Source organism: Microchirus variegatus (genome assembly GCF_963457635.1).
Source record: "Microchirus variegatus genome assembly, chromosome: 1".
Lineage (NCBI taxonomy): Eukaryota > Metazoa > Chordata > Actinopteri > Pleuronectiformes > Soleidae > Microchirus > Microchirus variegatus.
In genome coordinates, this window is record NC_139802.1 from 26515523 (window position 1) to 26529705 (window position 14183).

At 41.1% G+C, this 14183-nt stretch overlaps 1 protein-coding gene across 1 annotated transcript in view; it reads left to right on the top strand.

The window, feature by feature from the left end:
- ptgfrnb (prostaglandin F2 receptor inhibitor b) overlaps positions 1-14183 on the top strand; it is a gene marked incomplete at both ends in the record, with an annotated part of 92095 nt that overhangs the window by 30782 nt on the left and 47130 nt on the right. The window contains 2 exons of the mRNA XM_083896473.1: positions 3287-3700; positions 9280-9696. Of these exons, the coding sequence (XP_083752599.1) occupies positions 3287-3700; positions 9280-9696 (831 nt within the window). The remainder of the gene's footprint in view (positions 1-3286; positions 3701-9279; positions 9697-14183) is intronic.

Genomic DNA, 14183 nt, shown 5'->3' on the forward strand with positions numbered 1-14183 from the left:
TGCTGTAATATCCTATTATTACCTCCATTTAGCAGCTAGGTAAATGGTCTCAGGTCTGTCCGTCTGAGAAAAGGATATATTTGAATGAAACTTTCTGAGGATGTTGGTGGTGGTCCTAAGAAAGAAATAATTAGATTTTGGTGGTAATCGAGACCCAGATCTCGATTCAGGATTTTAAAATCCTTCTCTTGCAAGGTAGGAAAGTGTATTGACAGAGCAGTCATGACCGAGGTTTGTACTCTCACATAGTTTGAAAACATAGTTGAACTCAGCCGAATCTGCCAGGAAGACAAGGACAGATCAAATAGAGAATCGCAGAAAAAGGGGAACCAATCGCGAACAGGTATTTTACCCTGGAACAATAGAGGCAGACTCAACGTGTTGACGACAGAGAAGCAACGTCTCGCAGCTTTTGTATACATCTGATGCTGTGTTCACAGTGGATGTGATTTTTGATGCCTCCATCATGTCTATCATGCCGTGGGACCATTTTATAATTCTTTTAACACGATGGGAGTGATGGGAATTCTGGACACTTTGAAGTTGTCATATTTTAAACAGAAGTAACGGGTATTTATTTTCACCATCAACTAAAACATTGTTGCCCTGCATACGTCTTACAGATGGTTGGTCTGTGGTTGTAGGTCTATCCAGTCCATTGGTCACACTTGGAAGTGGGAGGTGAGGTGACTACACCATTTCCAGACTCAATCTCAAACGAGATTAAGACGCAGTCTGGCATTAGCCAGGCTAACTTTCTCTAGTAACTAGAGTCTAGTTGGTCAAGGATTTTCTGGTTTAGGCATTCATATCTGGTGGAAGGAAATACAGGATGTGAAGCCGTCATTTGCCCCACTGTGCTTGGTTTTAATTTGCCTTCGTTATCCATTTACTTCCTAAAGCTGAGATGAGCATTTTTCTGCGTCCCATTTGATGTAATATAATCAGTGTAATTCCCATAATGCACAGCTTCTTACTCCTCATCCCCAGCCATGTGCCACTTCTTGAATTCATTTGTAACACGACTAGAATTACCTTCCAAAAAAGATTACAGACTATTTATATATTTTGGAATAAAACTTGGATGGTTAATCTAAAACCTGAAGGCAGTACATTTGCACATAAGTCATAATTTGCTCTTTTTTTGGTGGTATTTAGTATTTTCATATTGAACGGAGCAAAAAAAGTCTGATAATGACAAAGCTATAACTTTTTTTTAGCAGCAGCAGCCATCCAACAAGGCACAGTCTGCCACTTAGTTTCATTATTAACCCCCTGTGTCTTCACCACAGATGCGCCATTCATCAACTTATCTAATGTCATTTCCTTTGATTTCCCTGTTGTGAAAAAAAACAGAGGGAAAACTTCTTTTCAATGCTATTTTGATAAAGCAAAGTTATGCTCCATGAATTACAGCAGCAATTGTTCTTTTAAGCTCCCTCCTCTCGGCGGGACAGTGTTACCCACTCTGTCATGACCTGCTGAAATCCTTAAACGTAGGGTTGTGCCATCCATCGTGATTGGCTGACCAACATCACGATGGTGATGACAGCAACCGTTGTGATGCCATGCCCCCACCCTGTTGTGCACAAACTAATCATAGTCTCTTCTAGTTAATCTAAAAACTTTGCAGGGATTGCTCTGTAAATTAAATTGAGAATATAACTAATGTATATGCATAATGTATGTAATATGTAATGGAAATTCCGTGCCACACTACAATTGTTTTTCCTCACTGTTTGTCTATCATTCACACGCTTATTGTTATGTTATAAGTCAACATATATATTTTATTTATTGATCAAAAAGGTGCATGTGACGTTCACCCCTGACCAGCCTCACCAGTCGTCTCCCTGGGGAAACCTAAACGTGAGACCCCCTACGTGAAAGAGCAGACAGAGCTGTTCACTACTAAGGTGCTGTAATACACTGATGCGACCCTCACCATATACTAAGGAAAGAATATTTATTTATTTATGGAAAGAGAAAAATGTTGAAGCACACACACGCGCCGGGCCGCCGCCCCAGCACACTCCACACCGGGCTTCCACCATCCACTTCCCCCAGTGACGAGATCGTCGTCCATTATGATGTTTTACTGGAACGATCATCCATTGCCAATTTATGGGACATCGCCCAACCCTACTTAAAAGGTGATGCTTGGCAGCCAAACAGAGCTGTGAAACCTAGGGAAGTAATAGAGCAGGGTCTTCTTTATTATCAGAAAGCACTGTAGGTAAATGTGTCGGTGTGAGAGGGGAAGAGTTTACGGTGCTGTGTGTGAGCAGACAAGTCATTAACTTTTATGAAGACCCCCATGGGCACAATACACATACACGTTTGCACAGCTATTCTCTTTAGTACAGTGCAATGACTTCCATTCATTTGGACAGTCTAAACAAATTCTTATCCCTAACCTTAAACTTAAACGGTTAATGCCTAACCCTAACTGTAATCTAACCATGATTCCAATATTAGCCCTACACTCAGTTCCTCAGAAATGGTGTTTTGCCTCATTAGGGCCTGGTTTTGGTTTCCATGAGGCCTACTGGTCCTGACAAGGTCATTGTTTATATTCATAATCAGTCACAGATTTACAGCTTTGTCTGGAGCTATTTGGTCATGTAGCTCTTCTTCAGCCAGCGACCTCGACAGCAGAGACACCACCGTATTTCACCACTCTTTCAGCACATTAACACACATAAAAGTAAAGCTGCAGTTGGCAGGGATACTTGAAAAAGTGTTATACTGTTGAGTTTCTTTGTCTTACTGTATCTGAGGCCCATGAATTCTGTTCCGAATACACCCACACTACCCCAATGTTTTTTGTGCCCCCAAAATATTCATTTAGTTCCAAAACAATGCTGGCTGTGACAAGCAAAAACTGTTTACAAAAGTATGGGCATTCTCGATGTACCCAATGGTTATGTGACACATGTTTGCAGGTGTATTAATATGGACACAGATTACCTTGAAACTGAGCTACATGCTAATTTCTGGGAAAATATATTAGCGTAGCGTTTGGTTTATTAAATTGACCTCTATATTATGATTATATTGTTATTATTATTATTATTATTATTATTATTATTAATAATAATAATAATAATAATAATAACATGCATTGAGTTGTAGTCAAAATTAAATATATACGTGTTGTGGGAAGAAAAAAAGCATTCCTATATGCCTGTTTCTTTGTGCGTTTCTTTGATGTTCATATTAAACAATTTTTATCCTTAAAAATGATATTTATTTATCTGAAATGTTTATTTCCATCTCTTTCCAGTCATTCCCAACACCCTCAGGGTCTCCACGCAGACCCTGCCACCAGAAGTGCCAGAAGGAAGTGACATCACACTCTCTTGCAATGTCACCCGGGTGCTCACCCAGCCCACCTACCTGTCGGTCACCTGGCTGCTGAAGACCGCCACGACATCAGAGGAAATCCTGACGTTTGGTCCACAGGGTGGTGTCACCACAGGGGCAAAGTTTGCACGGCGCTATGCCGATGGAGGCATCCGACTGGTTCCTGGGAAGAATGGAGTGTTTGAGCTGGTGATATCCAGGATGATGACTACCAATGATGGGACTTATGAGTGCAACGGAACAGAGTGGACGCATGAAAATGAAGATGGCGGAAAGTGGATAAAGATTGTGGAGAGTACAAAGGAGATGGGAACTGTTAAAGTCATTCCAACAGGTAGGAAAAACAGTCGTGCTCTGCTCGAACCGTTAGTTACTCATGCTTTCATTTAAAGTAAGCCTAGAACCATGTGGATTATTTGGGCCAGATATTGATAATTAGGAGTTCTACAATAGTCAATACAATAATCAGTATTGGTATTAGAGATGGGCATTTCTAGCAAAAATGTTAGTATTTCTTCATTATTTTATTCTTTATATTCTCAACTCCAGTGCACGAGAGCTAGTGAGGTAAGGGAGGGTTCACACCGTGTTGAGCAGCTAACAAAATGCAAAATGTAGTGATGAAAATGCAAAACCCTGGCAATTTTCATCACTTCTGCGGGATCTACAGCATGTTGGCCTTTGAGGAGCATCTTTAAGATGCATTCAAGAAATATCGTAAATGTCATCACCTGCAAACATGCTGGTGATGTGTACATGCTGCCACCTCATGGTAATAGATGGTTTGTTGATTTTAAATTAAGGATATTTACGTGTGTTAGAAACAATGAAATGTCATCTACTTATCACGATATGACATCATCCAATATCAATATATATTGCCCACTATACAGCATATATTGCACCTACTTCATAGTGTAAAAAGGAAAATGTGACTGTATTCAACAACGGTATCGGCAGGGATTAAAACTAACTTTTTTTCACCACCGTCCCGGAAACGTCCCGAAAAACATTGTGAACCGTCCCGAATCGCCCTGAATCTTCCCGAAAATCTTTTTTACATTTTGAGTTGTTACTTACTGATAATATAAGATAACCACGATACATTATGTTGTTAATAAATAATATATTTATTTCCAGACTAGATTTGTCGTTACTCCACCATTTAGTGACTGCATTTAGTGGGTTGTAGTCGTCACGAGAAGGGCCATGCATTGAGATTAGCATGAGGCTGTTTGGGGCTGTCAAAATTGCTAAAAAATTACGTTTAAAAAAACACACATATTCGAATATCTGTATTTGCGCATGATATCAATGACGCGCGCATCTGAGGTGCGTTGCATCCGCTGCATCTGGGGTCTGTCAATCAGCCAGACTGTCAGGTGATGACAGCATGTCAATAACAGGACGAACTAATACAACCAGACAAAACCACTTGTATATGTAGTTTAAACATATTTCACAACATATTACCTACACAAAAATAAGTAAATGAACTAATGACCAACAGTGCAGATTTCACTCGCTCGCGCTCTCTCTCGCTCTCTCTCTCTGTGCACACTGGTTTAAATGAACAACAAACAAATGCTGATCAAGAGTGTTGTGCAGTAATTTAAGGTCCCAAATATGACAGGCTTCATTCAGCGATTGAAACAAATATGTAAACATTAAAGGTCACATAGAGTGGTCCTGTTGCACATAAATGTTAGTAATGGAGGTCTACTTACAAAGGTCAAAAAAAGGTCAAAAACCTCCTAGTTGCTGTAAACGAGCCGATTGAAATCCTCTTTTCTGACGCTGTTCTGTCAGCCGTGATGTTTCAGAGTGAACTTTCACCCCCAGAAGACAGAGTCTTGTGATTGGCCAGTACTATTCAGCACACCCGCTCTCAGAAGCACAGCTCCCCCTTCTGGAACGGTGGATGCACTGCTCCTCATTATCAAAACATTGTTTTAACAGTGTTTAAAAATAGCTTCGCCACGACTCCCCGCCGCAGTCCCTTTTATGACTTTTACCCGGAGTCAGACCCAGAGTCAGAAGACACTGTCGCTCGTGAAACACCTCCATAACAGACGTTATTCTTCTTCTGCGGTTCAATGTACCCAACCGGATGTGCCCGGACTAGTGCCTGGAGCAGGAGGATCTGCTGTTCAGGAGAACCGCTGTTTGCGTAACTATTACAGGATCACCGACCGTGAACCCGTTCTGGTTCACAGAAAGTGTTAAAAACTTAAACAGAAACATTTAGTCAGTCAAAATTCTCTTTCGTCCCGTGGTCGTCCCGAGAGAGAATATTGATCGTCCCGATGACAATTAATTACGTCCCCGGGACGGGATGGTGTCAATTTTAATCCCTGGGTATCGGACACTATAAATCACTAATTCTGACGTGTAATAAGACTCATTACACTAATATGATGCTCGCATGATTAGAAATCAGCCTTTATTTAGGTAAGTTCAGGAGCTGAATCTGTGTGACATTGTGAAATGTGGCCCTGCATTAGGAGCTTCCCTTTATACTCAGCAGTAATTACACCGTATGTGTGCAGTTATAATAGAGGCACTGAGATTTGAATGTGTAGATAATTTTCCTGTAGGGAGCCAGAGATAATCTTCAAATCTTTTCTCTCGCTTACTCTGCATGTGTTTGCAGTTGTCTGGGCTGTTTTAGGCTTGTTGGGTTTTAGGAAGGAAATGAAGGATGGGAAAATGAAGAGAGGGATGTGGGAGAGGTCTCTCTCTCTTTTTGTCTTGGTCTTTTATTTATGTTCCCTGTGTAACTGTCTTTTTCTACACTTGGCTTCCCTTTGGAAGCTCTTGACCCTCCCTGCCTTTATTTCTGTCTCATCTTGTCCTTGGAGAAGACACACACATTCTTGTGCAACAGTCTTAGTGAGGACACTGATAAGCCCTGTTTTCACTATAGTAAGGCTTTGCACAGTACGGCGCATGGTTTTTTGTGTTTCCTTTGAAAATAGTACCAAAATAACCAGCAACTGCCGTTCCATTTTTTTGGCATCCTTCCCAGTGCCAGAGTAAAATGGTAGTGTTGGGCAGATCAGCTCCACCCACGACATTCAGCTGATTGGGCAACAAATGTCTCTTCTGCCTGCAGTCTTTTCTCATACAAAGCTCTTGTTGAGACAAACCAAGCAGGAAAAAAAGCTGCCGGATATCCTCCATTGTTGTCTGTTATCTGTTAAATGCGTCACCTTGTTAGCTTTAGCAAAGTGGGCTGAGCAAGAGCTATCACTAAAGTGTAAAATCAGACCAGATCAGATCACAATCTGGAATGTGGAAACATTTTATGGGGAAGAAGCAAGCTTAACAAAAGCCACACTATGTAACATTAACAATTAACAAACTAAAATTCCTCAGCAACACAACCCAAATGGGCAACAAAATATTGTTACCACCTGGAGGTGAAGGATAAACAAACAGCTCCTGTTTCTACTGATCAGTGAAATTTGGCAAGTAATGACAAATCTCAAAACTGAGGAAACGGGAAGCTCAACACACACACACACACACACACACACACACACACACACACACACACACACACACACACACACACACACACACACACTCTTTCATTTGTTCTGGTTGCTGTGGTCACCATATCTTACATCTTCTGGGTACATTCTCACACATAATGCATTCCCTAGCCCCTTACACTAACCTCAGTCATTCCAACTAAATGCCCAACCACTAACCCTAAAACACCTCCAAAAAGCTCCTTTAAGGTTGTGAGCATTTTTATATGTATGTGTGTATATGTATGTGTGTATACTGTATATGTATACACATGTATATATGTGTGTATGTATATATGTGTGTATATATATATATGTGTATATATATATATATATGTGTGTATATGTGTATATATATATATGTGTATATATATATATATATGTGTGTATATATGTTTATATGTATACATATATATGTGTATATATGTGTATGTATACATGTGTGTATATGTATATATATATATATATATGTATATATATATATATGTGTGTGTATATATATATATATGTATACATATGTTTATACTCGTATATGAAAGAGGTGTGTGTGTTCATATACACACACACACACACACACTCTTTCATTTGTTCTGGTTGCTGTGGTCACCATATCTTACATCTTCTGGGTAACCATATCCTCTTAAGTGTTTGAAAAGAATCTAGTGGTTTATAATGAAACCAGAGATGACACACACACACATACACACACACAGAGGTGTCACTCTTAGGTCCATTGTGTCCCAGTCTGTTCTTATTGACTCACTGGCTTGAGTAAAGAGGATGAGAAATGTCAAACAGAATGGGCTTTGTCTCTTTTGTCCTTTCTCAGACACCATACAGAGACTCTTCTCCACATACTGCAGTCAGTGTTGTTAGTGGAGACCAGATCTAAAGCCCTGATTCTACTCTACTGTTTGAAGATATACAGAAAAGACTGATGACCATTTTTCATTTGTTCGGCTTCTTTACTTTGAGTGCATGTGAAACATCTTTAGCATCACTGCTGAGCGATTCCACTCCTGAATGTCTTTCTAAATCAGGGTTTCCCCCAGTGCATAATAAGCCTGGTGGGCCACCAGGCTTTACTTGCCCCCCCTTCCACCAGGCTAAGCATTGCTAGATTTTTATACACCACATATTTTTCTAAACCGGGGAACAAGGGCGCTGCACCCCCATGTAGTCGGCGAACGCCCCCTTGTCTAGGTGCCTATGGAACCCCAGGTCACACTATCAAATCCGCCATTAGTACGGGTATAAACATATCGGCCGAAAATTCACCACCAATAAAACTGTTCCAACAAGATGCGCGTACACTGTGGAACAGCACCTATTAAATCCTGAAAAGTCTATTTGCGCAAAAGTGAAACTTGGCTGCATACGGCGCAGATTAGGAACTCCCTGTGACATTCACTTCAAACCAGGGAACATCTTTCTATGAGCAGTTAACTAAAGAGATCAGCTCATCTGATGCATCTGTTATTCTGCACAAGTTGAATATTTTGGTTGTACGCCCTCTGCTGTTGCAGTGAATAGTGTAATAAACAACGTGATGAACACACTGAGCATAAACGCCTCCATACATGCTTGTAGGTCACGCGCCACCAGCAGAGGAAACTCTTCCGTCCTGGAGTGATACTTCCTTAAAACTCAACTAACGTTAAAATGATAACTAGCACTATCAGCGTGTTTGAAGCATCAGACATGTGACCTTATTCAGTGGTGGAAAACCTTTGATTTAATCATTTCATTAGCATACTGGAACCACACTACAAAATGCCAGACAGGTCGCATTTTATGTATGATAATGTCAAGGAATAAGTTATTGGTGGTCTGAGCAGTGCAGATAATAGTGGCTTTAACTACAGATGGACCTTCAGAACAACACAGAGCTACATGACTCTCTATTTTTCCAATTGACTAGTTATTGTTATATTCATACTATTGTTAATGAATTATTAAATTATTATTAGGCCTTAGTGTGGTTGCAAACAAGTAATGGACATTATATCACTAATGACACCATGTAGACCAGTGTTGCTAACAATGGTTAGCCCAGCGTCATGGATTTCTCCTTTGAACGACATGAATTCAGTAGTATAGTCATTCCCAGTTACAACTTCCGATTTAAATGGAACGTAGCAACCACATTTTCTTAAATGTTACAGTTATGAATTTATTTGTCAATTATTTCCTCAATTACTTTCTCTTTAGATATGTTGGATTTTCTGTATTTTTATGAGTTCACAAAAACAACCAATCAATTATTTCAGGGCAAGCCCAGAGTAAAGCGTTCTGACCAAGAGACTCAGACTCAGACTGTATTTATTGCCTGAACACAGAATGATGAAGGGTCTGACACTGTCTCTGTCCTCTCAAGGTCAGTCCCTCAGTGTGAAAACTACGTCCTCCTCTTCGTCTCCGCTCCTCTCCCCTGGCGACACACTGACCCTCCTCTGCTCCGTTGCTGCCAACAACCTGCAGGCCCTCGCCCTAGAAGTGACCTGGCTGGCCGGCGACCGTGACATCATCACCATGGAGCGCAGCGGGGTTGTGATCTCAAACACGTCCTCAAGCACCGTGCAAGGAAAGCGAGGTGAGGCGAGCCTGGAGAGAACAGGAGCCGGAGAATACAGGCTGTCTGTGAGGGGGGTCGGTGAGGAGGACGGAGGAGAATACACCTGCCGAGTCCGAGCCTTCATTGACAAAGGAGGAAAGAGCGCAGGAGGAGGTGGGAGGTGGCACATGGCAGCTGAAAAGAAGTCCAGCCCTGTGACAGTTAAAGTGTCTCAGATCGGTGAGTAAAACAAAAGCATTTATTGTTTTTTTCTGATTTAAAATCAAGTTTGGGAATGGCTGAAATTCGACATTAAGTCCCATTTGTAAATTAGTAATGATGTAAATGAAGAAAAGTGAGTATTGTTTCTATATGTTGAGTTGTGTGAATGTGTAAGAGTGCAACAGTGAATCTGATGAATTCTTTGATGAGTCTTGAGGTTAACTTTTTTAATACTCACGTCATCCTGTCGACTCCTGCTGTGGGTATGATAGATTAGTAATGCCTGTCCTGCTTTCTGCTACCACTGGATATGCTGCTCCTGTGTGTATATACTGTATACATGTATGTGTGTGTGTGTGATGCTCTAAAGTGCAGCGGTGTCGAGCACAGTTGACACAGCAATCAATTCCAGGCACGGTGGGTGGTCTGTCTGTCTGTCCCTCCTCCATTTTCTTCCCATCTTCTCTCTGCCTAAATGTGTTGTATAATGGTGAAACATATTATTTGATTTACTTTTAGTTGGCTATGAAATAAAATGCATCAATATATTGATGCATTTTTAGGTATGAACTGATATTCAGCTAGTCGCTATGCAGATTGTTGTGCTTCTTGCTACAGTGAGCAATGGCATCCGAGAGAGAACGACTGTTGTTGTTGCAGCTGAATAACATTGAAACAGTGGCCGTTTCTCACCGGAAATAAATATTTTCTGTGTCCCGGAATGCAGTTTTAAGATCACATGAGGCGAGAAATTAGCCATTTAGAGTCTAAACATGTGGTTTGTGTATTAAGATATGACGCATTTATAGTTTGGTAGCAACGTTGTTGGCGGTGATCAGCTCTGCCTCTGAGGATGCTTTGTGCGCAGGGTCTTTCATAGTAAGCACAGTTCCCCCCAGGCTACGTTTAAAACAATGCATCTGCAAACATTTGTTGTACAGACCTCGTGTACAATCTCATAACTTTAAGGACTGATGAGTATTTTATTGTGACCAAACGATTACAATGGACGTGGTTCTACAGGTCGAGAATAGCCTACTGCTCTCTTTATATTGGTGAAATACACTGCGATAATGTAGACAATTGCCTACAGGTAACAAACGATATTTGTTAATGTATTGATGCATGTCATAGCCTAGCCCAACAGTTTTCAATAGCCCAAATAGCTTTTAATTGATTTACGTAGGCATGGATGGTTTCTCCTCCAGGTCTATCGTTGCCAGTTTACAAATAAAACTGTGCTTTATAATATAAAGTTATTTAATTAGTATTGGTGGGAGCTGCAGTTCAAGAGATAACCAATTACCTTTGTGGTTTCAGAAGAAGACAGTTAATGTTTTATCTGATGAAACATGAGAAATATCAGCGGGACATTGCAGTTTTCTATTATTTGATGTAAAAATGCTAGTCAATCTAATGCTAATGAAACTAATCTCAGTGGACACATTTGTGTGTGCGGGTGCACATCCTGTCATTTCCAGTCAAAGACTTCAGGTGCCATGTTATAATTCAGAAATATTAAACATGCTTCTCACCCATATACATATATACATTTGAAACATCTAGCTTTGTGGTCGAGAACATTTTGACAATCTCCGGCATGGGTATGTACGTTTACAGGAATGATGAGGTGCACAACTTATTTGCATATACTAGCGTGTGTGTGTGTGCGTGTGCGCGCGTGTGTCTGTGCCAGCCACGTACTTGTGGGGGTATGTGGCTGTTCTCACTTGTGGGACCTCCTACACTTATACCCCTAAGGATACACATTGCTTCATGCAGTGTCTGCTCACACAAGCACACACATTTACACACACCAGGAGAGCAACATTTTTAATTGAATCCAACTCATATTTCAAACTTACTCATGAATATTAGCTTAAATCTTTTATGAATGTGTGTGTTTGTGTACGATGCCAGCCAGTCATTTCCTATTTTGTCAATAGCACGTCCTTGAGGTTATCCCCCTCCCCCCCTTCCCACGGTGTTTATGTTTAAGCACAGCCTACTAGGAAACACAAAAAGAGTTGGAGAACTTGTTCAGGAGCCCCCATGCCACACACACATTCTCACACAGCATTCTTACTGAGGCCATGCATAGCCATTCCCTTGCCCCTTCCCCTAACCCTTAACCTAACCCAAACCCCATTCTAACTGTAAACATAAAACCAGGTCTTAACTCCCAAAAAGCCCTTTGAAAATTTGAGGACAAATGTCTTCAATACACTCATCCCACTCACCCTTGGCTGCACACTTCCTCTGTGCACATGCTTGTGTGTTGTGTCAGCTGGAATTGTCAGTGGAGCCGCTTTACTCTGAAAAGGACGTCTTGTGTTTCATGCTGACTCAAATGTCTTATCTCCCCTGGCATATCAGAATATTAATGAAAATGTTGAGCGTATGTCTCCTCGCTCGTGATTTCTGCTGTAAACCACACATTTAATATCATTTTGGGATCTTTATCATTTAGCAGACCATATACCAAAGAATCCAGCCCTTGGATTGGGACATAGCCACCCTAAAATTACTGGTGAGTCCTGGCATTTTATTGAAGATTTAGAGCCTATAAAAGTATTATATTGTGTATTACATATGTCAGTTTTCAAAAACAAACCCTTTGTGAAACATCTCAGCAGCTTCATGTTCCCTATGTGAATAGACACGTGAGATGCAAGGCGAAAGTTATGGCAAAGATAGTAAAGCTGATGACTTCATTAAAAGGCTATCATCAGAAATGAAACTGTCCATTACCTTCAATATAAATATGGATTCTTCTTGATTAAAAAAAAAAAAAAAAGACAATGTTTAAACAATCTAGTCAATGTAAGTTACATATAAATTATATTATATCTTTAAATCATGGCGTGTCTTCTGCTGAGGACATTCCCATCTCTGCGACCATACTGATGGGAACCAGAGCCCCAAGCCACTGATGTGACCAGAAGATGAACAGGCAAGCGGTGTTGCAGCTTGAGGCCAGTCTGACCTCAAGCTGCAACACAGTGAGTTATTCAGCGACTTGAGTGGATCCCTGTGCAGTTCAGCTGCTCCTCCACACTGAGAGGAGTGAGTGGAGGTGGTTCAGGCCCTGAGTAAGGTCACAGCCGCACACTCAGCTGGACGTGCTCTAGCATGACTGAAAGCAGACTCTGCAACCTCAGTGCAGACGCCCTGGAGGGACTGAATCCCCCAGCTGAGCCGAGAGGTTCCAGACGGAACTGGAATAAGTTAAAAATAAGGATATAAAGGATATACAGTAAATGAGTTTGTCGTGGTCCTCATACTGCATGGAGTTGGGTCAGCTCTGCTAGTGTTGCTACCCCCTACTCTCCTTGATGGGGAGTGCACAGAATGAGCAGAGCAGTGAGTCAAATACACAGGTAGTTTTCTGATCATTTCTCTGCATTTATGGGTAAAAACAGACAAGAGCTTCTGTTGTGAGTGACAGAGATGCTTCAGGGAGGAAGAGCCATACACCATGCTGCTCCAAGTGAAAGAGACGGGTGATGGCGACGTAAATGAGAGGCTTGCTCGGAGTGGCGCTGTCTGTCGAATATCCAACTTAAAACCAACTTCACTGTAGCTGCATAACAGATGCTTGCACATCGTGGTTTGTCTGTTGACATTAATTTTCTCATTCTCATCATAGTCTACGCTGTATCTTAAATGATCTCACACAGCGGACTTATAGGAAGCCGTTGCCGCTTCAAACTTCCTTTTTTCAGAGTCTCGTTCACTCGTGCTGATTGACGGGTTAGGGAACCGTTTCAATTAAATTCATATTTATTCATCATCTTCTCTTAAAACTAAAGTGATTTCACATTTTATTCATCAAATATTAAGTCAGAATATCACACTCCACAGTGGGATTAAATGTTGAAATGTTCATTTGTTTGAAGTAGAAATTGATTGCCGTGTCTTGGTAATATAAAGCCTGACATTGTCGTAAACGATAACTGTAATATGACTGCTCAGGAGGTAATCTGATTACATGTTGTTTTAGCTCTAAAATGATGTTGAATGGACATCTGTTCAGTGTGTGTCAGCTCGCTCCTCTCCTCATTCCTCCCCTTGGAGTGTTGACAGGAAGAGGGGAAGGCTCAAGTGGCTTATTCATATCTGACACACTCTGCACACACACACTCTTGTGAAACCAGAGTGTCACACATGCCACTGGTTGTTTTGGCAGAATACAGCAGCAGACTCCTGCTCCGGGGAAACCAGAGGCTATGCCACCTCCTGCCCTTCTCAGTACCATGATCACTCTCTTCTTCCTGTTAGAAGTCTAATGTTACCATAGCTCACCTGCAAATGACAAAGCAGAAAACACTTGCCAAAGTTCCTGGTCACTCCCTCTGAACTCCCATAGAAATACAAATGCTGGTTTTGTGTGTGTGTTCTTGTATTTATTACCTCTTTAGGACCTTTTATGGCATAAACAGGACCAAAACTTGGTCCTAATTAGGGATAGGCAGTAGAATTCAGATTCAGATAGAATTCAATTT